The sequence below is a fragment of the Herpailurus yagouaroundi genome, unplaced genomic scaffold (assembly GCF_014898765.1).
Source record: "Herpailurus yagouaroundi ecotype Mexico unplaced genomic scaffold, PumYag 67209, whole genome shotgun sequence".
In the NCBI taxonomy this organism is placed as follows: Eukaryota; Metazoa; Chordata; class Mammalia; order Carnivora; family Felidae; genus Herpailurus; species Herpailurus yagouaroundi.
This window is the reverse complement of record NW_024420049.1, coordinates 326,969-353,163: the sequence shown is the minus strand read 5'-3', so window position 1 is coordinate 353,163 and position 26,195 is coordinate 326,969. Positions and strand designations below refer to the sequence as shown.

Sequence of the window (26,195 nt, the reverse complement as noted above, 5' to 3'; positions counted from 1 at the left end):
TGATTAAAGTAACCATGGCCATTAAGTCAGGCCCTAATCCTGTCTGACCAGTGCCCTGATAAGAAGGGGAAATTTGGCACACAAAATGACACCAAGAGTATGTACACATAGAGGAAAGGTCAGGTGAGGACACAGTGAGAAGGCAGCCAGCCATCTGCAAGCCAAGGAGAAAATCAAACCTGCCAACATCTCTTGGACTTCTAGACTCCAGAACTGTAAGAAAATACATTTCTGTTGTTTAATGCACCCAGCCTGTGATTTTTTAACGGCAGGGATAATGAACAAATATATTCTCTATTTGTCTCTCTTCTCTAATCTACTTTTTGTCTCTACAGATTTGCCTATTCTGCATATTTCGTACTATGTGGCTTTATGTGTTCATCCATATTACAGTACTTATCAGTACTTCATTCCTTTTTATAACCAAAATTTCCCATTGTGTGGATACACTACACTTTCTCTATCCATTTATCAGTTGATGGATGTGTGGCTGTTTCTAATTTTTATTATGAAAACTGCTGCTATTCAGTATTCAAGTACAAGTTTTTTGTTTGAACACTTGTTTTCAATTCTTCGGTATAAACCTAAGAGTAGATTGCTAGGTCATATGTTAATTCTATATGTAAATTGTTGAGGAATCACCAAACTTTTCCACAACAATGCATCAGGGTTCCACTTTCTCCACAGTCCTGGTGACATGTTATTTTCCATTTAAAAAGTTATAGCTGACCTACTGGGTAGGAAATAGTATGTAATCATTATGGTTTTTATTTGTATTTCCCTAAAGACTAATGACATTGGGCAGCTTTTTATGTGTTTACTGGCCGTTCATATATCTTCCTTGAAAAAATGTCTACTCAAGTCCTTTGCCCATTTTAAAAAATTGACATGAAATTCATAGAACATAAAATTAACCATTTTAAAGTGAACAATTCAGGACTTAGTACATTCACAATTTTGTGTGACCACAACCCCTAACTAGCTCCAAAACATGTCATCGCCCCAAAATAAAACACCAAATTCATTAAATACCTGCTCCCCAGTCTTCCCTCCCTTCAGCGCATGCCAACCACCAATTTTCTGTCTCTATGGATTTAGCTATTCTGAATACTTCATATAAATAAATAATAGGTAACCTTTTGTGTTTCACTTCTTTCACTTAGCATAATGTTTTCAAGATTCTTCCATGCTGTAACAGGTTTCAGCACTTCATTCCTTTTCTATGGATGAGTAATATTCCATTGAATCTATCCATTCCTTTCAATGGATATACAGTTGACCCTTAAACAACATGGGTTTGAACTGTGTTGATATACTTATATAAGGATTTTTTTCTTATAAAAACACTACAGTATTATAAACGTATTTTCTCTTTCTTATGATTTTATTAACAATTTCTTTTCCATAGCTTACTTTACTGTAAGAATACAGTATATAATATATGTACATGTGTTAATTGACTTTATGTTATCAGTAAGATTTCTTGTCAATAGTAGGCTATTAGGAGTTAAGTTTTGGGGAATCAAAAGTTATACATGAATTTTTTACTGCACGGGGAGTTGGCACCCTTAATCCACATGCTGTTCAAGGGAAAACTGTACCGTATTTAGCTTATTCATTCATCAGTTGATGAACATTTGGGTTGTTTCCATCTCATAGCTATTGTGAATACTGCTGCTACGAATATTCATGTCGATGCATATATTTGAGTGTATGCTTTTAATTCCTTTAGGTATGTACCTAGGAATACAATTACTCGGTCATAAGATAATTCTATTTTTAACTTTTTGAAAAACAACCAAACTGTTTTCCACAGTGGCCATATTTTATATTCTGACCAGCAACATCTGAAGGTTCCAATTTCTCCACACCTTTGCCAGCTTATTTTCCATTTAAAAAATTATGCTCAACTTAGCCAAATGTGAGATGCTATCCCATTTTAGTCTTGATTTGCATTTTCCAAATGACTAATGATGTTGAGCATTTTATCATGTACTTGCTAGCCATTTGTACATCCTCTTCAGAAAGGTCTTTTCAAATCTTTTGCCCATTTTTAAGTTCGGTTGTTTGTCATTCTGATGTTGAGTTGTAAGACTTCCTTACATACTCTGAATGCTAGAGCCATAATAGATATGACTTGCAAATATTTTCTCCTATTCTGTAGCTTGTCTTTTCACTTTCTTGATAATGTCTTTTGAGGCACAAGAGTTTTTAATTTTTTTAAATCCACTTGATGTTTTCTTTTGTTACTCATGCCTTTGGTGTCATATCTAAGATTCCATCTAAAATCTAATGTATTGATTTACCCCTATGTTTTATTTAAGTGTTTTATGGTTTCAGCTCTTCTATTTAGGTCATTGATCTATTTTAAGTTATTTTTTGTTTATACTAGATATGGATATCCAGTTGCCCCAGCACCACTTGTTGAACAGACTATTCTTTCCTCATCAAATGACATTGGCACCCTTATTGAAAATCAATTGGCCATAGGTATACAGGCTTACTTCTGGACTCCACTCTATTCCACTGATTTATAGGTCTATACTTATGCCAGATCTACAGTGTTTTGGTTACTGAAGCTTTGCAGCAAGTTTTGAAATCTGAAGTGTGATTCCTCCAACTCTGTTCTTTTTCACTATTATATAAATTTTAGGATCATCTCTTCCAATTTATGTAAAAAGGGCCATTAGAATTTTAATAGGTATTGTATTGAATATGTTGGTCTCTTTGGGAAGTATTGTCACCTTAATGATATTGAATCTTCCAGTCTATGAACATTGGGATGCTTTTTGACTTATTCAGGTGTTCTTCAATTTCTTTCAGCAGTGTATTCTATTTTTAACTTTACAAGTCTCCCTCTTCCTCGGTTAAATTTTGTCCTGAGTATTTTATTATTTTGGATGCTACTGTAAACAGAATTTTTTCCTTAATTTCCTATTTGGATTGTTGCTTGCTGGTGTACAGAAATACAACTGATTTTTGTATATTGATTTTGAACACTACAGCTTTCCTGAAGTTTTTTTATTATCTCTAATAGCTTTGGAGGACTTGTATGGGATTGATTATATATATAAATATTGATCAAGTCATCTTCAAATACAGATAGTTTTACTTCTTATTTCAACTTGGATGCCTTTTATTTCTTTTGTTTAATTGTCTTGGCTAGCACTACCAGTACAGTGGTGAATAGCAGTGGTGAAAGTGGGCAACTTTTCTTGTTCCTGATCTTAGAAAGTTTTCGCTCTTTCACTACTGAGGAAAATGTTAGCTGTAGGCTTTTTGTTTTCTGAGAGAGAGAGAGAGAGAGAGAGAGAATCTTAAGCAGGTTCCATGCACAGTACGGAGCCCAAGGCAGGGTTGAGCTCACCACCATGAGATCATGACCTGAGCTGAAATCAAGAATCCAACATTCAACCGAATGAGCCACCCAATCACCCCTAGCTGTGAGTCTTCTTAAATGTCTATAAATATTGAGGAGTATCCTCTAAATTCCTAGTTTTTTGAGTGTTTTTATTATGCAACTGTGTTGGAATCTGTCAAATACCTTTTCTGCACCAACTGAGATAATCATGTGGGGTTTTTTCCTTCATATATATTAATTGACTTTATGTTAAAATTTGCTTGTAGGATACCTGGGTGGCTCAGTCAGTTAAGCAACTAACATTGGCTCAGGTCATGACCTCACGGTGCGTGGGTTCGAGCCCCACATTGGGCTCTCTACTGACAGTGCAGAGCCCACTTCAGATCCTCTGTCTCCCTCCTTCTGCCCCTCCCCTGCTTGTGCACATCCTTTCTCTTCTCTCTCAAAAATAAACATTAAAAAAAACTTGCTTGTATGTCTGGGATAAATCCCACTTGGTCATGGTATATAATCCTTCTAATCTGCTGTTAGATTCAGTTTGCTAATACTTCCCTGAAAATTTTTGTATCTGTATTCAGAAGGAATATTGCTTTGTAATTTTTTTCTTTCTTTTTTATTGTGCTATCTTTGTCTGGCTTTGGTATCAGGGTAATGCTGGACTCAAAGAATGAGTGAGAAGTACTCTCCCCTATTTTTTGGAAGACTTTGAGAAGGATTAGCGTTCATTCTTTTTCAGTGTGTGGCAGAATTAACCAGTGTAGTCATCTGGTCTTGGGAGTTTTCTTTGTCAGGAGGTTTTTGACTACTGATTCAATCTATTTTTTATAAGTCTGCTCTAGTTTTCTTTCTTTTTGAGCCAGTTTTGGCAATTTGTGTATTTCTAGGAATGTGTCCGTTTTATTTAGGCTATCTAATTTGTTGGCATGCAATTGTTCAGTTTTACCTTATAATCCTTTTTATTTCTGGAAGGTCAGTAGTGGTAGCCTGCTTTTATTTCAGATTTTAGTTATTTGTGTTTTCTCTCATTTTTCTTTTTCAATCTAGCTAAAGATACGTCAATTTTGTTGATCTTTTCAAAGAACTTTTGGTTTATTTTATCTACTGTTTTTCTATTCCTTATCTTGTCTTCAACTTTAACATTTATGATTTCCTTCCTTCTAATTGCTTTGTATTTAGGTTACACTTTTTCCTTAAAGTGTAAAGTGAGGTTAATGACTTGAGGTATTTATTATTGTTTTAATTTTAATTTAATTTTATTTTTTCAGTAATCTCTACACCTAAAATGGAGCTCAAACTCACAACCCCAAGATCAAGACTCACATGCTCTACTGACTGAGCCAGCCAGGAATTCCTGGCTGATTTCTTTTTTATTATACAGCTATAAATTTCCTTCTCAGTACTGCTTTTTGTGCATCTCATACATTTTGGTATGCTGTGATTTTCTTTTCAAAGTATTTTCTAATTTCTTTGTAATGTTTTCTTTATCCCATTGGTTGCTTAAGAATATTTAATTTCCAAATATATGTGAAATTTCCACATTTCCTTATGTAGCTGATTTCAGATTTCATTCTATTTTTGTAGAAGATGTTTTGTATGATTTCAATCTTTTACAATGTATTGAGACTTGCTTTGTGGACTAACATGCAGTTTAACTGTGGAGAGCATCCCGTGTGTACTTGAAAAGAATGTGTTTTCAGTTACTATTTGGTGGAGTATTCCACATAGGTCTGTCAGGTGTAGTTGGTTGATAGTGTTGTTCAAGTGTTCTGTTTCATTATTTTTTTCTCTGGTTGTTCTATTGCTGAGCCATCTACTTCTCCCTTTAGTTCTGTCAATGTTTACATGATATATTTTGGGACCCTTTTGTCAGGTGTATATACATTTATAATTGTTTTATCTTCTTGTTGGAGTGACACTTTTATTGTTATGTCATGTCCTCCTTTGTCTCGTAACAATTTTTATCTTAAAGTCTACTTTGTCTATGGGGCGCCTGGGTGGCGCCGTCGGTTAAGCGTCCGACTTCAGCCAGGTCACGATCTCGCGGTCCGGGAGTTCGAGCCCCGCGTCGGGCTCTGGGCGGATGGCTCGGAGCCTGGAGCCTGTTTCCGATTCTGTGTCTCCCTCTCTCTCTGCCCCTCCCCCGTTCATGCTCTGTCTCTCTCTGTCCCAAAAATAAATAAACGTTGGAAAAAAAAAATTTAAAGTCTACTTTGTCTGATATTAGCAAAGGTACTCCAGCTTTCTTTGATTACTACTATTTGCATATATCGTTTCCCATTCTTTTGCTTTCAAACTCCTTTTGCCTTTGGATCTAGAGTGAGTCGTCTGTAGATAGTTATTTTTCTTTTATCCATTCTGACAACTGTTGTCTTTCAATTGGAGAGTTTATTTATATTTACACTTAACATAATTATTAAGGGTTCTGCCATTTTGCTATTTGTTTTCTATATGTCATGTATTTTTTTGTTCCTCAATACCTCCATTACTGCCTTCTTTTGTATCAGAAAGACATTTCTTCAATGGTTGCCCTGGAAATTACAATTAACCTATTTTCTGACAACCTAATTGAAATCAATACCAACTTAGTTTCCATCATATACACATTGCTCTTAGCTAGCTCCATTCCCATCCCTTTATGTTATTATTAAAAATTATTAAAAATTCTTTATACATATTGTCTATCAACCGATTAGTAAATGTTGCTTTATGTAATTGCCTTTTAAATCCTATAGGGATAAAAACAGAAGTTTCAAAGTGAAAATTAATACATTAATACTGATGTTTATATCAAACTATGTAGTTATCTTTCTGCTATTCTTTATTTCTTTGTGTGGATTCAAGTTACTGTCAAGTGTCCTTTCATTTTACTTTATTTTACTGTTTAATTTAAATCCAAGTTAGTTAACCTTTAAGTGTTCTTTTATTTTAGCCTGAAGACCTCACTTGAGCAATTCCTATCAGGCAGACCTACTAGTAAAAATACTCTGTCTCTGTTTACCTGAGAATGTCAATTTCTCTTTCACTTTAAGAGGATAATTTTGCCAGATACAGAATTCTTACTTGGTAGTGTTGTTGTTCTTTTTTTTTTTTTCTATCAGCATATTAGACTATGTCATCCCACTACCTTCTGGCCTCCCTGGTTTCTGATGACAAATTGCCTCTCAATCTTATTAAGAATCCCTTGTATGGGGCACTTGGGTGGCTCAGTCAGTTATGTATCCAACTTCAGCTCAGGTCATGATCTCAGGGTTTATGGGTTTGAGCCCCACGTCGGGCTCTGTGCTGACGGCTCGGAACCTGGAGCCTGCTTCGGATTCTGTGTCTCCCTCTCTCTCTTTGCCCCTCCCTTGCTCATGCTCTGTCTCTCTCTCTCTGTCTCAAAAAATAAACATTAACATTTTTTTTAAAAAAGAATCCCTTGTATGTAAGAGTCACTTCTCTTGCTTTCCAGATTCTCCCTTTGCCTTTGGCTTCCAACACTTTGATTATAATATGTCTCAATGTCAATCTCCTTGAGTTTTTCCTGTTTGGAATCCTTTGAGACTCTTAAGTGTGTAGATTCATGCTTTTTATTAAATTTGGGAAGTTTTTGACTATTGTTCCTTCATATATATTTTCTGCTCCTTTCTCTCATCTTGTTCTGAGACTCCTATTTGAGTATATTGATAATGTTTTAAGGTGTCCCGTGGGTCTCTTAGGCTCTGTTCAATTTTCTTCATTCTTTTTACTTTCTGCTCCTCAGACAGTAATCTCAATTGATTCTTTCTTTTTGTCTTCTCAAATCTGCTATTGAACCTATTGAATTTTTCATTTCAGTTATTGTACTTCTCATTCCAGAATTCCTATTTGGTTCCTCTTTATAATTTATCTCATCATCGATATTCTGTTTGATATCCTCTGACATTCTCATGGTTTCCTTTAGTTCTTTGTACATGGTTTCCTTTTAGCTTTTTGACGATATTTTAAACAGTTGATTAAAAATCTTTTTGTCTAGTAAATCTAATGTCTGGGTTTCCTTCAGGAATGTTTTTATTAATTCCTTTTTTCCTGTTTATGGCCCAAAATTTGTTTCTTTGAATGCCTTTTTTGTTTTTAAAACTGGACGTTTTGAATATTATAATGTGGTAACTGTGGAAATCAGATTCTACACCCTCCCCAGGGTTTATTGTTGCTGCTTATTTTATCTTATTTTGTGTGTTTAATAACTTTCTTGAAGTAATTTTACACGATCTTTGTTATGGGTAGCCACTGAGACTTCTGTCCTGTTAGCTTAGTGGACATCGAGTGACTCAACAGAGATTTCCTTAAATGTGAGACTGATGTTTTTCCTTAAGCATTTGCCTGGTTCCTATAAAGCTTTGATTAGTTTCTACAGTTCCAATAAAGTTGATTCTGACAGCTTTTGCCAGATTATTTGCTGCTTTCGTGGAGAACATTTGAAGTTTCCTACTCTGCCATTTTTGTTGATATCATTCTCTCTATTCACTTTAGTCAATATCTTTTTCTTCTCTTATTCAGATTGGATAGTTTCTACTGATCTATCATCAATGTTTACTCTTTCCTCTATCATCTCCATTGTGCTATCAAGTGCATCCAGTGAGTCTTATATTTCAGTGACTGCTTGCTTCTTTAGGTCTTGCATTTGTTTGCTGAGACTTTCTACTTAAACATTTGTTGCAGAAGTTGTGATTTTCAAAAACATTTTTATACTAGTTGCTTTAAAGTGTTTACCAGATCAATCCTACATCACTGTCATCTCAGTGTTGACATCTGTTGATTATCATTTTCCATGCAAGTTGAGGCTTTTGTGGTTCTTCACATGCCAAATAATTCTGAATTGCATCCTGCGTATTTTGAATATTTTTTAAATGATACACTGGGTCTTGTTTATAGTCTACAGAGAATGTTGTCTTTGTTTTAGCAGGGCACCTTCCTAGTTAAGTTCGGGTTGAAATTTCCACAGTGGGCTGTGGTTCCAATGACAGTTCAATTTTCAGAGCCGTTCTAGTGCTCTTCAGGTCTTTCCTGCATGTTTGCCACCCAGTGGTTAGCATGGGACCAATGTGGTGGTCTACCAGTTAATCCAGTTTTCATTTATGCTAATTAAGATCAGGTCCATGCACACATGGCTCACGAGTGGGCCCAGAAATTTATAAACAACTTTATGAAGTTGGCTTTAACATACTCCTACCTTTGTGTAATTTCCTGGAAGCTACCCTTTTGGTCTTCCTGCCAGAAATTTGGGACTCTAGTTACTCCCCTTTTGTGCTCTTCCACAATTGGGACTCAGTATACACAAAATACCTAGTAAGTAGGCTTCCATTCTTAAGCCAAAATCATCATCATCATCATCATCATTAGCAGCAATAGCAGCAGCAGCAGCAAGAATTCTCTTAACAGAAGAAACTGTCTGGGATTGTGGTAATTGTTAAAATTGATATCCCAGAGCAAGATCCCTAAAAGTGATCCACCAGAAAAATGGCTGGATCTGAACCCACTCACCCTAAAATGAAGCTTCTTGTTGACAAGCTAAGGCCACAAATAATGAGCTATCACTCATGTTACGTTGCCTTGTTATTAAAAGAGGATGAAAAGCAAGATATAAAAATATAAATCATAAAATGTTTATAGAATATATCAAATATAATAAAAAATAAACAGAAACTGAAAAAACAAAAAAAAAACAGAAGAAAATTTAACATTTCAATATATCAATAAAGCAAGAATAGGATACTGTGAAATAGGAATAACCACTAAAGAAAAATCGCTCAGAAGTTAAAAATATTAAACTGCCAAAATGCAAGGGTTGGAAGATAAAATCGCAAATATACCTGAGAAATCAGAACAACAAAAAAAGAGACAGAAAATAGGAGTTAAAAGAGTTCTTTTGACAATCTAGGAGCTTTAATATCTGACTAACAGGGGAAGGAATTATCAAAGAATAGAGAGAGGAAGTCATAGGAGAGAAAGCTGTTAAGGTATCTCCTTATGTTGGGGCTTCAAGTCCATGAGAGAGGAGGAATACATTGCATAAATGAAGGTGAACATTAATCATGAATAGAAGGACTCATGCCCTGATTCCCAAAACCAGTATGAGACCAGGAAGTCTCCTTTCCCTATAGCATAAGTGCATTTACCTCTCTTTCCCAATACTTCAAATGCCATCTAGAGTCAAAATGGAGAGGAAGAGAAGTAACTGAAAGAATGAGAAATTATCCCCCAAAGACTGATTTACACTTGAAGAAATTTTAAATTATGGGATGGCACTGAATTGTAAATAATATTTTCTCCTCCCAGGAACTGGGTATACATGGTTATATCTGGGGATACAAAAGAAAACAATAGCAGAGAACTTCCCCTACTGGCAGGACAAGTACTGTCTGACTGACAGTGTCCAACAGTTTGAATCACAGAATATCCACACTCTGGATATATCACAGAAAATTCCACAACATCAAGAATACAGAAGCTCCTAAAAGCTGTCAGAGAAAAAAAAAGTCCCCTGTAAAACAACAAGCATTACACTGGTAAAAGACTCAAATGCATACCTTTCTTAGAAAGAGTGAACCAAGAAAGATGACATGAAATCCAGACAACAATGGATCTCACCAAGGAGAATAATGAACAAAAGTCCCAGGATAAGCCTTGGCTAAGGTAGGAAGATGGAGGGCTTCAGGGAATAATCCTAGCAAAAGCAGGGATTCCAAAGATTTTTATATTAGTCCTAACAAATTGGAACTCAGTGAGGTGTTAAAGGCAGAAAAATTAGGAGGGAAGCCGTTCAAAAATCCATGAAAAAGCAAAAAACTATACAAGAAAGGAAATGGAATCATACTGCTTTGCATTGCTTGGTTGTACATGGAAGAATATTTACATAATCATAATAATATAGACACTTTATTTTATACTCTTAGAGTCAACAGTAGAGAAAGCACAGAAAATGCAATTATGGTTACAACACAGAACATAGATGTTTGCAACTGTGAAAATACAAAGGTTTATGGTAAAACTACAAGTAACAATAGGGAGCCAAAAGATATTGTCTATTGTTGACAGAATAAATAAAGGGACAAACTTCATGATTAGAAAAGTAACCAACAGAACAAAAAGTAGTAATATGACTACATTGGGGAAAATGGAAATGGGGCTAAATCCTCACTTGTGACTGCAAGATTAACTTAATAAGAACAGATAATATCTAACAGTAATAAATCAAGAAAGAGTATGAAAAGCATATTATTTAGATATATCAAAGCAAACATCAAGACTAAAAACAAAATTAGGAGACAGTGGCTCCTTCTGAGGAGGGAGACTATTATGTTCTTCCGTACCATTTGATATTTTTATGCATATGCATCTATTACTTTGATAAAAAAATTGTAATTAAACTTTCTTGATTAAGTAACACTTCTGTATGCTAAGTGAAGGGTCCAATGAAGTCTCCTTCATTCCCACTTCCTCTTTGCTGAGGTGACTGACATGTTTCCTTCCAGATATCTGATATATTTACAAGCAAGTGCGCTGGTGTATACATACTCCTCTCCCATACCCTTACACAAATAGTGGCAGGCTCTCCATGCTATTCTTGTACCTTATCTTTTTTATTTAACAGTGTATATTGCAGATATTTCTGTATCACTCCTGACCTTCCTCATATTTGTTAATGGCTTATTATTCCATTATTTAGATGCATCATAATTTATTTCCTTGGTTCCGTACTTACATCTACTTTTTCCAATTCTTTGCTCTTTCAAACAATGCTATAACGACACGTTGACAAATATAAGAAAAAAATGTAAGACTGTCTACTTCTGTCTCCCAATTAGATGATGAACTTGGCTTCCATCTCTGCATCCTCAGTCTGTACCATGGTCCTTGGCATAGAGTACATATTGTATTAAGATTTGCTAATTCAGGCTGAATTGAATTGAAATGAGGAACTAACCTATGCAAGCATTTAAATAAAATACTGTAATTCTGAAAGCAAGTTTATGGCACAGCAAAGACAAGAAATCTATAATAGTTTGCATACTCAGTCTTTGTTTTACAATTTACAAGAGGAAGGAAAAGTAGTAACTCATTTTCGAATAACTTCAGGAAAGGAAAAGTGGGACAGGGCTCTCATGATGTAATTGCAATGAACGGACTTTTTATATGATCTGGCATTCTAGATCCCTCAAATCCAAGATGCTAAAGAGATTCTAACACCTCACAGAGATGTTAATGGGTATAAGTAGATTTATAGAGTTATTAGTGTCTTAGTAGTGACAGAAATAAAATTAAACTAAACAATCAATTCCCTGGAATGAAAATTAACCCACCAATACATACATACATGTTTGTCATACTTACTCTGAGCTCTTTTGGGCCTGTATGGATTGAAAGCAAGTGTAGAGTACCCGGCCAGTCTAAAAACGAAAGAAAAAGGAAGAGAAAGAAACAGAAAGATCACACAGAAAAGGATTAATATTGAAACAGGTACAGCAATTTAGTAGATTCAAACCTAAAACTCCTATCCTTACATGAGCGGTATCTACAGACCCTCAGAAGAGGAGCGTTAAACGGCTTTCCGAAGATGGAATATGCCATCGATCAATTTCTATACAGGATCGTGTACTCAGTCAACATGAACATGAACATGCATTCATGTGACAGCAGAGAACTACTTATAAACATGAGAACCAAGAAACGGAAACCTAGAGCACTCAAACTGCTTTGTTGGAAGCTGACAAACTTATTCAACTATTTATAATGACAACAAATAAATTTATGATGACAAAGCCAAAGTCATTTCATATGAAGTATAAAGTTCAAGTTACTTTAATGTTTCTGGAAAAGAGTGATTTTATGAAGAATATTCATTATTAATACAGATTCTGACAATGTAATTATATACTAAAGGACACAACACATTTGATAGTCTTGGCAAAATTCATTCCTACAATATTAAATAGTAATTTTCTTTTTGTTTGAACTGACACATGGTCAAGCCTACAAATCTAAAATTCAAAAAGAAACACTCTAGACAGACTAGCAAGTCTAGCCACTGACTGAGCTTCTCTGAGCTTGGCTCATCCATACACATAATAATAGTCCTCACAGACCTATTGTCAAGGTTAGAGCATGTTTATGTAAAACACCTAATAAGCAGGCACCATACAATAGGTGATAAATGGCAACATTTGTTACTATTATTAGCCATGGAAATGTTTGCAGAATCTGGCTCTTTTTCATTACCTCCACTCCTACCCCCATGGGCAAACCTCCATCACCTCTTGCCTAGACTACTACAGCATCTTCCTACCTGGTCTCATGGACGTCACGGATTCCACACTCCCTCCCTCCCCGTGCACCGCCCACACCCACCGTCCAGTCGACTATCAACACAGTAGCCAGAGAGATCCCATTACAACATAAAGTCACCCCCTAGTGGCTTCCCAAATCAGAGTGAAATCAAAGGCCTCTTAAGATCTGGCCCCGTTATCTTTCAGACTTCATTGCAGAATGACCAAATGAGTCACTATCCAAACCAGGACACTTCCAAGAAGGAAAGGTGTGAACTAAATAGGAGACTGGGATCGTGGGGTAAAACTGGGACTGACAGGGGCAAACTGGAACATATGGTCACGGTCTTCCTCACTCTGCTGCAGCCACACTGACTTCCTTGATGTCCCCTGAACATGCCGCACTCACCTCGGGGTCTTTGCACTGGCTATTTCCTCTGCCTGGAACGCTCTTCCCCCAAGAAATCCACAAGACTTGCTCCCTCACTTTCTTCAGGTCCTGACTCAATGACCCTTCTCATTGAAACCTTCCCTGGCCACCCTATTGAAATTGCAAAAAGATTTTTCTCTATTCTGTGTGTGTGTGTGTTTTTACACACACACTTGCACACACACACACACACACACACACACACAATACCTTTGTGTTTTTATCTTCTATGAAGCAGGAAAAAATAAGTCCTACAAAGCCTTGATCCATCATCTGGTACATAGCTTGTGTGCGAACATCTGCAAATAAAGATAAAAATCTGCTGTCAATAAGCTGTATCTCACAAATATGAAGATTTAAAGATAATGGTAGCACACAGTCCTCTCAAGATTCAGAACACTTTACTAGGTGAGTGAAGAGTACTCTAGGAAGTTTGCAATTAAATAAGAGAAATTAGATTAATGACTCTTCAATTAGCCCCCCAAAAACTGATAATCTCTTCCAGGGGACTCAGAGAGAAAGAAAATCCCCAGAAAAAGGCAAAGTCTCCTGGAATAATCCTTTTGATGGACATCTTCTAGGGAAGTGAATGTATTAGACTTGACAATAAAGAATGGGAGTGTAGAACTATTCTGGAGGAAATTCTTACAGGCATAATTCTTATGAAGGATACAAAACATTAGGTATTGGGGCACCTGGGTGGCTCAGTCGGTTAATTGTCCAACTTTGGCTCAGTTCATAATCTCATGGTTTGTGAGATTGAGCCCCACATCAGGCTGTGCGCTGATAGCTCAGAGCCTGCTTAGGACTCTCTCTCTGCCCCTTTCCTGCTCTCTCTCTCAAAATAAATAAACATTTTTAAAACTTTGCTGGTACAAATGTTCTATATTTCTTCTTTATTGTTGTTACTCTGTTTCCCCTTTAGTACTTTAACTGTTTTTTCCCCACAAAATCATAAGGCCCAAACCAGCAGAAACTGCCACTATATTGTTCCATTCAGGTATCCTATAAATTTGTTGAATAATCATTTATGTAATAACCATTCTAACCTACTGGAACTTTAATTATACTACCTTATCATAAAACACATTAACATTCTCCATACACACACACACACACACACACACACACACACACACACACACCATTGTCACCTCCCTCTCTCTACCTCTTAATGAAAAAATATTTTCATTTCACTCCTTCTCACTTGTCATTCTTGAATGTAGCTTGGAATATTTTTCCCACTAAACATACTTTAAATCATCACTCATTTCTTTTCCAGGACTTGCTAACACAGGACACCTGCTTGACTTAATTCTTGAACAACCATTTGGAGATGACCTATACATCTTTGTATCTACACAATTCCTTAGGCTCTGGAATTACACAACAATCTAGTCATTGTGAACACCAGTTGAGTTGGGAGATGATTTTTTTCTTTAATTTTACCTATAGTTTTGTGACCTCAATGTTCTTGTTAATCCTTCCAATGCTGTCTGCCATTCAACTTTAAATATTTACTCATGCTCTCTCCATGTTGAGTTCTATGGATAAATGCTTTGGTATCTTTGTTATTGTGCTGAGCATGGGACAGAATGACTTATACATGATTTCATATACTACTCTGATAACATGTTCACCTTTTCTGTAGTGACGAAACTGTGGCACAGGGAAGATCTCTTAACTAGTCTCTCAACTAGTGACTGAAATGAGAGTCTAACAGACCTGCCCCCTAACGGAATCCAAAGCTGCTGTTCCCAGCTCTCCTGGTGTGATAACTCTCTGACCTTCCCGTCTGCAGTTTAGAAAGAAAATTAACACTCTTAAAAGCATCGTTGAGCATAGACTTTATTCCATTTTGTTATTTATTCCTTTTTCTTACCCAGTTAGATATTATTTTCAAGATAAGATCTCAATGCTCTAGTCTCCAAATTTACTTTGTGTTAAATTCTTTTCATTTGGTTCCTTAGTCATTTTCACTATTTAGCTGATTCTTTTGTTCAGTTACATTCTGCAATACCCTTGTTTTCCTAACTGCCTTTTGTAAAGATGTCACTTGCCCTACTGCTCTTACTGCTACATTGCAAATGCCTCCCTAGGTTCTTGTTTAACAGCTTGGATCTGTTGCCCCTGAGGGGAAAACTCAATCAGTCTCTGAATGGGTGTTCCAGTTCAGAGACTGATAGTTTTTTTCCTAAGCTCTTAGAGTTTCTTTTTTTACCAGAAAATGTTCCATTCTAACTTATTACCATAGTGACAATATTGTTCAGGAATATATACTCTCTAACCTTTCCTTCATTAATGGTTGGTACTTCTTCCTTTCTGGCTGATGGTACTACCATGGGAGACATTAGAAGCAAATCTGATTTTAGTGTTAATGGGTGGCAGGAAAATAGCAATTATTTTTGAGTAGAAGTTAGATAAAATCAAACACTGAATTTATTCAGTGATATTACAGTTTTACAGGACTACATTTATAGCTATGAAAACAACCTTTGGGGCACCTGGGTTGCTTAGTCGGTTCACTGTCCAGCTCTTGATTTTGGCTCAGGTCATGATCTCATGGTTTGTGGGCTCGAGCCCCATGTCAGGCTCTGATCTGACAGCGTGGAGCCTGCTTGGGATTCATATTCTCTCTCTCTCTCTCTCTCTCTCTCTCTCTCTCTCTCTGCCTCTCCTTCCCCCCACCTCAAAATAAATAAATAAAACCTTAAAAAAAAGAGTCAGGTAGACACCAAAAATCACCATGACTCAGGAAAAGCAGTAAAAAAAAGAGATAAGAATTTTGTTACATTACACTGATTAGAGGGATGAGGAGGTAGGTTGAGAGCCCCAACAGCTAGGATGGAATATGTGTTAAACCTCAATTTTGTAGCTTTCACACCTGACACCTTTGAGTATTCCAAATGGGAGGGTACTGGACAGTGGTATTCAGCAATCAGCAATTTTCAGTTACAATTTAAATCTTTTGAGGTATCAGCCAATTGTCAGGTTTTAGTTAGTTGTGGTTTCATGAATAAAGTCAAAATGGAGTACTGAAATTTTAGCTCTACTAAAAACAATATGACAGGGTGCCTGGGTGGCTCAGTCAGTTGAGCATCTGACTCTTGATTTGGGCTCACGTTATGATCCCAGGGTCATGGACAAGGGCAGCTGTTTAAGGATAAAGTATGGTTTAAAATAACTGTAGTTCATGTAATGGAGAAGGAAAGATGATACTGATTGCTAAAGATAATAAACATTGCAAGCCCATAATACTTACCAACATGTGAAGGCCAAACAGTTATATGAGGATGGGAATGATACCAGCCCACAACTCTCATGGGGCGACCTGTTAGTTCAGCCAACCTGTGTGTCTGTCAAGGTATTTTCAACTTGTGGGAACAAAATTTGTGATGCTTATGGGCTCAGAAAGCATTCTGAGGTTTAAAATAAACCTAGTCCAATTTAATATCAATAAAAGAATGAAATAAGGTCAATGCCCAGAATTTCCCAGACCTCCCGTTTAAAGCCAAAAGTATTTTTTTTTTTTTTTTTAAAGAATCAGGGGGCACCTGGCTGGCTCCATTGGTTGACTGTCCGACTCTTGATTTTGGCTCAGGTCATCACCTCACGGTTTGGGAGTTTGAGCCCTGCGTTGGGCTCTACGCTGACAGCGGGGAGCCTACTTGGGATTCTCTCTATCCCTCTCTCTTGGCCCCTCCTGCGCTCTCACTCAAAATAAATAAAGAAACTTAAAAAAAATAGAATTGGGGCACCTAGGTAGTTCAGTCAGTTAAGCGTCCAACTCTTGATTTTGGCTCAGATCATGGTCTCACAGTTTGTGAGTTCAAGCCCTGCACTGGGCTCTGGACTGACAGCGTGGATGGAGCCTGCTTGGGATTCTCTCTCTCCCTGTCTTTGCCCCTCCCCTGCACCCTCACTCTCCCTCTCTCAAAAATAAATAAATAAACTTTAAAAATAGAATCAATTTGGGGCACCTGGCTGGCTCAGTCCCTAGAGCACACAACTCTTGATCTCAGGGTTGTGAGTTCAAGCCCCAAGTCAAGTGTACAGATTACTTTAAAAAGAAGTACATAAGGGGCACCTGGGTGGCTCAGTCGGTTGAGCATCCGACTTTGGCTCAGGTCATGATCTCACAGTCTGTGAGTTCGAGCCCGGCATTGGGCTCTGTGCTGACAGCTCAGAGCCTGGAGCCTGCTTCAGATTCTGTGTCTCCCTCTCTCTCTGCCATTCCCGTCTCGAGCTCTGTCTCTCGCTCTCTCTCAAAAAAATAAACATTTTAAAAAATTGTTAAAAAAAATAAGTACATAAAGGGGCGCCTGGGTGGCTCAGTCAGTTGAGCATCCGACTTCAGCTCAGGTCATGATCTTGCAGTCTGAGTTCGAGCCCTGCATTGGGCTCTGTGCTGACAGCTCAGAACTTGGAACCTGCTTCGGATTCTGTGTCTCCCTCTGTCTCTGCCCCTCCCCTGCTTGTGCTCTGTCTCTGTCTCCCAAAAAATGAATAAACATTAAAAAAGTTTTAATAAATAAATAAAGTAAATAAATAAGGAGCACCTGGGCGGCTCAGTTGGTTAAGTTCCGACTCTTGATTTTGGCTCAGGTCATGACCTTGCTGACAGTGTGGAACCTGCTAAGGAAACTCTCTCTCCCTCCCTGTGCCCTTCCCAAATTTGTGTGCATTCACTCTCTCTCCCAAAAATAAATAAACTTTAAAAATATAAATAAATAAAAAAGAAAACTAGACTCTATTTGGCTTCCATTACTGTAAATAGTTACATCCTCTTAATCCAACTTACTAATGTTTGATCACTCAAATACTTATCACTGCGCTATCTGAAAAGTAGCTTATCTAAATCTTTGGAACTCATATTATCAAGGTGAGTAAATCTTCAATCCTCTCTCTAGCTCCATCATACTCATATTTTTGAAAAAGAAATACAAGGTTTTAAAAACTCATTTGATTTGTCTCTGGCAGCCTGCCAGTATCAACAATAGCAATTAGGGTGGTTTCAGAGACCAAATGAACAAAGACCCCTACTTTGGTCTCCTCATGTGTCAAGAAATATACTGCAAGAGAATATTTTCCTCCTTTGTCCTAGAGACAAAAATTTCCCATAACTCTATCTGGTGCTCTCATTTGATACAAGAACTCAACTTAGAAATAAGACACTGTCCCTTTCTGCTGCTGCTTTGCTATCTTACAAAATGCTGATTTGTTTTCCTGCAAATCACTATGTTAAAACAAAATAAGCCTTTCTATACAACAAAAATCTGAGAAAGAATACTTTTTAAATATATATATTTTTATTTTTAGATGCAAAAAGAGGTTACTTAACTTCTCTAAACCCATTTTTTTGAACTGCACATTGAGGGAATTCCGCCTCCAACAGCGGTGAAGAGCACACAAGATGTTTAGTAAATTCTTAACAGAGAGTCATTGTAATGTCAATTACATTGTAATTACATTGTAATGTCAATGCATGCAGTAACATGCAACAGTGTATCCAGTCACCGCCCCCCCATCTTGGGAGTGTATCTCAAACTTATAATATATAAGCACAATTATAAACACTTTTATACACTTGTGTTCTGGGAGATGGAGAACAGGAGTTGGAGCCAAAGCTTGGCGGGGTGAGCATGACTTATACACAGGGAGCATGAGACAAATCTATATGGTGATGGAACAAGTCGGCATTTTGACTACTGTGGTGGTCACATATATTCACACACGTGACAAAATGGCATAGAATGACACCCATTGTATCAATGTCAGTTTTCTGGTTTCCATGTTGTATTGTCAATGATTTAAGATGTAGCATTTGGAGGAAACTGGGTGAAGGGTACAAAGACCTTTCTATACTATTTTTGCAACTTACCACGAATCTATAATTATTTCAAAATAGAGTTTAAAAAAAGATTGCAAATCGTAGGTAACAGATTGATACATCTGATTATATAAAAAGGCAAAAACAATTTGATTGGAGAAATATACATACATCATGAATAAGCTGAGAAAAATCAGTATCCTTATCACAAAGAGCTAATTTCCTTAACACAAGTACTGTGCCCTGGCAGCACAAAAACAAAAAGCTCCGATAACCCACAGTGTTTGTGAAGGTTCAGGGAAACAGGCACTCTCGCACACTGCTGGAGGGGAAACCCTCTAGGACTGCATCATACATGTACATGTGCATGTCTGTGAAATGCAGTGTGTGCAAGGTTACAGTGCTGCCCAGCAGGTTACAGAGAGCCTAAACACGTGTGTGAGGCCAGAAAAGTCACCCGGGGCTACAATTTGCACACAACGGAATGAGGTATCTCTATATAGTGATGTAAATGATTGTCTAGATATGCTGTTATGCAATGTCATGAGCTATCATATATATATAATATACATATATCATTATGTTACCATTTATAGATAGTATATAATATATATAATATATAACATTTATTATATATAATTATATATATGTGTGTGTGTGTTAAATAGTTTTTTTTTAAAAAAGAAAATATTCATGTATGTTTCTGTATGCTCAGAATTTACCTGTAAGGATACGTGAAAACCTGATAACCCTGGTTATGTCCAGGGACAGACCATGAGGGTACTGGGACATAGACATTGGAGAGAAATACTTACTTTTCACACGTTTTTGTACCTTTGAAAGTTTATACTATGCATATGAACCACGTCGTTTTAAAAGTTACTTTTTAATTGACAACATAAACTTAATAAAAAAAAATAACCCAATGAATTACCAGAAGCCATTGATGCAAATTTAAGTTGCTATAGCGGACATATGAAGTCCTGATCATAGGAAGAAAATTTCCCATTTGATTACTTTTGGTTATATTTAGCATGGAATATTGCATTCAATTTTCAGCAATGCATTTTTTTTTTTGAGAGGCAGCCTCAACTCCAATGAATAGAGACTAAGATAGTCAAGGGCCTGGAAATTAAATCATGGAAAACTTGGGGTGAGGGGAGGTGGGCAGAGCAGACTGGGGAGGGGCAATGGGGGAATGAAAGGAAGGAGGAGGGAACTGCCCCACAGAGATCACTGTCACAATACTTGACACTGGGATCGTCTGGCATTTAAGAGCAGAAACGTTAGAAATTTCTAATTTTTCCAATAAAAGCCACTCAAAAGGACAAATGGAAAGAAATTCTGATGAAGCAAACAATTTGCTCTCACAGGTAAATATGCGAACTGGGAGAGGGTCACCAGGAAGAAAACCTGTGAAATCTCCTTAGGCAGGAGACAGAGCAGCCTGGCCTGGAAGTCCCAGCACCTGTAAAAGCACGAAAGCTTCTTAATGACCAGTAAGGATATCTCTGCCTCTGTTGAGGCTGCAGACAGCTGCTCTGGAGAAATTTCCACTCGATCCTTCCTCTTATCAGAACGTCGCAAGATGATGACAGAATGAATGTGAACAATTCTGACGGTGTCAACCTGGAGGAAAATCCATAGAAATATTTACTTCTGTCTCTGCAGTAACATGTTTCCCTGCAATTATACAATTGCACTGAATTACACGATTAGGTTAGAAATTCTATTTAGAAAACTGCAAATTTTTATCATAAGAGAATATGTCAAATAAAAGACATCCAACCTTGATATATGCATTTCAAAACAAAATATAAAGGCTAATATTTGAATGAAGGAAGAGCTTTATGAATGATCCAGTAATAATCATTTGATTTACAACGATGTGTGAGTTAGTCTCACAGAAAAGGATACAGAGTGCAGACAATCCAAGTGTTCAAAATGCTAACAACTTGGTTAAGCAGCAAGTATCATACCAGAAACTATAATGACGTAATGTAGTAAATCAATACAAGAGCAGAGGAATGGAGTCACTTAGATCAGAAAAAAGTCTTCATAGGCTGACAAGTGTACAATTTCCCAACTGCTCTGAGTGTAGTGTGCGTGTGTGTGCATGTGTGTGTGTGTGTATGTGCATGCATGCATATATGTGTGCGTGGGTGTGTACAGAACTTCTCTAGATGCCAAATGGATATGAGTGAGATGTTTGGGAGACAAGTTGGCCAACTGGTTTAAACAGAGAACTTGAGGTGGAATGATAGTAAGGTAAGAAAAGTTAGAGTAAAACTATACAGGGCCTCAGATACCATGATCTGCAAGATGAGCCAGAAGAATATTGTTTCAAAGAGTCTGAATGTGGGAAAATGATAAAATACTGGGCTAAGTACATAGCAGACATGGAAGAAACAGATTTGAGATTCATTAAGAAGGAAGAATCCCCAAGATTTGTTAGCTTGTTGGCCCATGGATGATAGAGGAAAGGAAGTTGTCAAGTTTAACTCTAAAATTTCAAGGTTGAAACTCAGTGGAACACAGAAAGCAGATCTAAGTTTAGAAAGGATCATGAAGGAAGGAAGGAAGATAAGCTGATGTAGCAGGGGAGGACGTAAATAAAGGCAAGGAACAGTGTGGGCAGAGGGAGCAGAGGAGTGAAAAGCAGAAGAATGAAATGGTTCAAGAGTTTCATGGGAAAAGATGGGTGTGACACTTGCAGATGTTGCAGGGATAAGAGTGAAATCGGAAAGGAGGTTCTTTATTTTAATGTTTATTTATTCTTTGAGGGGGAGAGAGAGAGAGCATGAGCAGTGGAGGGGGCAGAGAGAGAGGGTGATGCAGAATCTGAAGCAGGCTCCGGGCTCCGAGCTGTCAGTACAGAGCTTGACATGGGGCTCGAACCCACAAACTGTGAGATGATAACCTGAGCTGAAGTTGGACCCTTAACCAAGTGAGCCACCCAAGCGCCCCAAGAAACACACTTTACATGTCAGTACACAAAAAGACCAAAAATAAAAGGATGGAAAAAGATATGCCATGCCAACATCTACTAAAAAGATAAGGTCACTGAACTCATGAAGCTTAACATCTATTTGGCCAGTACAAATTGACACAGAATTCCAGATGAGGACATGGACTCTTGAAAAATAAAATTACACCATTAAGATTAGGAATGTATTTTAGTAGCAGTTGAGTCACAGGGTGACTTTTTTCTGTCTCTATAGGCTAAGAGGGTTTCAGTGCCTAGAGGAATGAGCAAATGAAGTTCAGGATGGCAAGACCAGCCAGCCCAGGAACAGATGAAAAACAAAATAAGCATAAATAAAGGCAACTAAGGTCTGATAGATGTCCCTGAAAGCCACAGGGAGCTGAAGAGCTTGAGGAATCCTGTTACAGTGACAGTCACATAAGAAATAAGATATTCTAGCTTAGCTAGACTGGCCTCTATACCTTTTCAGTCTCAAAACTTCCTTTTGCTCCTCTATCTTCATATAGAACAAAGGCCAGCAAAATATGGCTTGCCCAGCCTTCCTTGGGGAAAATCTGGCAAGGAGACTGTGGAGAGGCTAGCAAATATTCAAGAAAAGAAGCAATAAGGACCTCTAGTAAGGTAGAAATAGCTGGGATGAAGCATTGGAAACAATATGAGGGCAATTTACGGTTCTGAATGGCAACAAGGTTTCCAAACATGGCTGCACATTAGAATCACCTGGGGAGTTTTTCAAACTCCTGCTGCCTAGGTCTCACCCCCAGACCAAGGAAGTTGGCATCAGGATTTTGTAAAGGTTATAGGGTAATTCCAAGGTGCCCCCAGGCTTGGGAACTACTGTGGCATGACAAATGTTGGAGGAGTGGGATTGAAGAAGACGAAGGTTCAGTTTTGAACATGTTAACTTAACATGCCTGTGTTGACCTAAACTGGAAATAAGCAGTAGGGTGCATGTATCACCGGGGGAATTATTAAGTTAATAAATGGAAAGCTAGGAGTGGATATTAACAACAGCAATCAGAATGGCACAATATTTCCATGTGTCTGGGACTTGGAAAAATGCTTTCCATTTATTAACTTAATAATTCCCCCAGTGATACATGCACCCTGATGTTTACAGCAGCATTATCAACAATAGCCAAATTATGGAAAGAGCCCAAATGTCCATTGACTGACAAGTGGATAAAGAACATGTGGTGTGTACATGTATACCATGTATACAATGAAATATTAGTCAGTCATCAGAAGGAATGAAATCTTGCCATTTACAATGGAGAAAGATGAAGATAAGCCTCAAGATGTCATCACCTGATATAGTAGCAATGGCGAGGTGGCTGGCAAGACAGATTTGGAAACCAGACCTTGGTGTGTGTCACTGGAGAAAGTAAAGAAATAATTATGATTATAGTCTACCCTTTTAAGAAGTCTGACTAGGGGCGCCTGGGTGGCGCAGTCGGTTAAGCGTCCGACTTCAGCCAGGTCACGATCTCACGGTCCGTGAGTTCGAGCCCCGCGTCGGGCTCTGGGCTGATGGCTCGGAGCCTGGAGCCTGTTTCCGATTCTGTGTCTCCCTCTCTCTCTGCCCCTCCCCCGTTCATGCTCTGTCTCTCTCTGTCCCAAAAATAAATAAAAACGTTGAAAAAAAAAATTAAAAAAAAAAAAAAAAGAAGTCTGACTATTCAGAGAAGGATATAAGAGTAGTGACTACAGGAATATGTGGGATTAAAAAGTTATTTTTCTGTTGTTTCTGAAAATGAGAGTAATTTAAGCACATTCATATCCAAAGGGTAAAAAGCCAGATGACAGGAAAAGGTTGAAGACTCAGAAGAGAGGATATTTGATAAGCAAGGTCTGTGAAGAATCTGTAAGAAAGGAGGCAGAGTGGTCAACATGGAAAAGTTTGGATATAGGGGTAATAAGTAGATGGAGTTGTTGCCTGATGGTCTTTATCATGTCTGTCATGTGCTTGGTAGGAAGGCATAATTGATTTTTATTGTATTTTTCAAAGGCATTGGTTTGCAACATACTGGAAAATGAATGAAATGGCCCTAAATCAGAATTAGCTTGAGAAGCATTATACCAGATTGTGAAAGCTAGGACATGTCAGAAAAGGTGAGGCGGAATTGTAGACAGGAGAAGAGTCAAGGTAGACTATCAATTATGAACTATGGATAATTTGCTTGTAAGAGAGGGGCTGCCCGAGTAGGTACTGGGATCTGGGATAAGGAGATGACAACAGTGATGTGAACCAGATCTCAAGGCAGTGTACCAGTGAGATGTCTCAAGGAGGGTGGGAGAGGGGCCAGAAAACAGGCAGACAGATGACAGCCCGGAGGAGAGCTGAGAGTGAGTGCTCATCTGAATTTGCTACAAGGAGTAGAAAATTAGGTCCATTCTTAGTGAGTAGACTCTTCAGCTGATTTTACTAGAGAGAACAGTGTACCCAGCCAAAAATGTGGGCCTGCACAAACCAGATTAATCCCTGGCTGAGATCATCCATGTGAGGACAGAAATCCCTTCCCAATGGCAAGTTTCCATCATGCAAAATTCTAGCACACATACCTTTTCAGGAACTGTGCGCAATTCAGTTCCGGTATATGTAAATTTGGAGTCACTCCTTTTGGGAATAAATTAGAAAAAAAAAAAGGGGAACTGAGGTTTGTAATATAAAAAGGTATTAAAGCAAAGTAACAGGTTTAGCAGTTTTTGCAATGAAAACTTGATCAGAGACAAAGGAAGAGTGGCTAAGCGTATAGTGTGTTCACTGGCAAAGCCAAACGCATAGAATCCTGGGTATTGAGGAGGTGGGCTTGCTACTGTTTGAAACTGAAATAAAGGTAACCCAAAGCTTTTGCCAAGTGACGCATTCAAGCCACTGGGCATTTCTGAGATCACTGAAGGGTGCTATAAGGGGAAGCAGAAAGCCATTGACCATTTAAAGGAAGGAATGGGTTAATAAGGGGAAATGTCTTTTAATATTGCATATCACATGCCAGAAAGAAAATTGCCTGTATTTCATTGTTGTTTCAGGGGGCAGAGAATGTAAAATATATCAATCAAGGAAAAAGAAGGTAGGAGCACCGTATCAGTGAACAATTGTAAGAGTTTTCACAGGTTCAGTTATCATGTTGGTATTCCCACCCACATTTTTCACATAAGGTCATCTGTATATCAACCGACAGTACTGGTACTAGGAAGTAAGGTGGAAACCAACATTCAGGGTTGGAGTGAAATTCAAAGTTATCAGTACGGGGGGCTCCAGACTCATAATGGTAAGTTAAAATACAAATCGCATACGATATTGCGAAACTTGTCTTAATACAAATCGTATACAATATTGCAAAACTTGTAATGTTTCAGTTAAGAATAACATATAGGTCAAAAGGTATCAGTAAAGAAATATAATCTTACCTTGTGTCATCATTCAACTAGAGTGGGGAGAAAGCAGAAAACATTATTGATCACTAGTTTGATGTACATGGATGCAGATTATATGAAAATTGGGTCACGTGTTTCTGTAGGGAGGCATGAACAACTGGACAATTCTTATTTTTGGATTGTAAACAACTAAGCTGTATTTCCTCATCCTCTTTGGTCCCTGTGCAACACTTAAGCCAGCGGAAACCTTCGCGTCTTTGCAACCGTCTTCTCTCTGTGGTTGTCTAATACAGTTAGAAGGCTTTGCAGAAAGAAGACTGGGTGCGAGAGAAGGGGTACTGATCGTGGTTGGTTGCTTTGTAATACGGTGCTGTCCTCGTTATGCTCTAATGTCTTTATGGCCTGACTTGCGGTTTGGGTCAATGGGGTGGTAAATCCAGATGTAAAGAAAAGCACAGACTAGAAGGGAAACTACAAGGCCCACCCGGAGGCTTATGCAGGTCGCTGGGGGGTTGCGGGAAGCCAAAGAAGCGTGAAGACACAAAGGAAACGGAGTCCTCACTCCGGGACCATCCGGAGGATCAGTCCAAGGATCTGAGTCCGGGGTGCCTGTGGCCCCCGCAGTCCCGGGCGCTGCCGGCACCCACCCCGGGGCCGCGCTGGGACTGCTCAGCAGGGTTCCGGCCAGGCTAACTACGCTACTCACCTCCCCTATGCACAGCCCCATCACCTCCTCCTTCTCTGTGCTCAGAGCATGGTTGAGACAAACCAGGAAAGCATCCGACTCCAGATGAACCGCCTGCACCGCCTGTACCACCTGCACCGCCATCTTGGTCCGGCCGCGCTCACGTCCGCCTCGGGCCCACTCGGGCCTGGCCAACCGGGTGCTCCGGAGCGCGGGTTCCGCGGGGGCGGGGCTTGAGGAG

At 38.3% G+C, this 26,195-nt stretch overlaps 1 protein-coding gene across 4 annotated transcripts in view; it reads right to left on the bottom strand.

Annotated features, from left to right (window-relative positions):
* The window catches only part of BRCC3 (BRCA1/BRCA2-containing complex subunit 3), a 62,479-nt gene extending 36,303 nt beyond the window's left edge, over positions 1 to 26,176 (bottom strand). The window contains exons 1-7 of one of the 4 annotated variants that reach the window (XM_040467127.1): positions 25,976 to 26,174; positions 25,303 to 25,319; positions 24,454 to 24,508; positions 20,415 to 20,534; positions 16,338 to 16,425; positions 13,286 to 13,374; positions 11,714 to 11,769 (exon numbers count right to left, since the gene is read on the bottom strand). In XM_040467127.1, the coding sequence (XP_040323061.1) occupies positions 11,714 to 11,769; positions 13,286 to 13,374; positions 16,338 to 16,425; positions 20,415 to 20,534; positions 24,454 to 24,508; positions 25,303 to 25,319; positions 25,976 to 26,098 (548 nt within the window). In that variant the 5' untranslated portion in view covers positions 26,099 to 26,174. Of the gene's footprint in view, positions 1 to 11,713; positions 11,770 to 13,285; positions 13,375 to 16,337; positions 16,426 to 20,414; positions 20,535 to 24,453; positions 24,509 to 25,302; positions 25,320 to 25,975 lie in introns of all 4 variants that reach the window. The other 3 variants (XM_040467130.1, XM_040467128.1, XM_040467129.1) reach the window with 3 other exon arrangements.
* Positions 26,177 to 26,195: the final 19 nt, after the last annotated feature.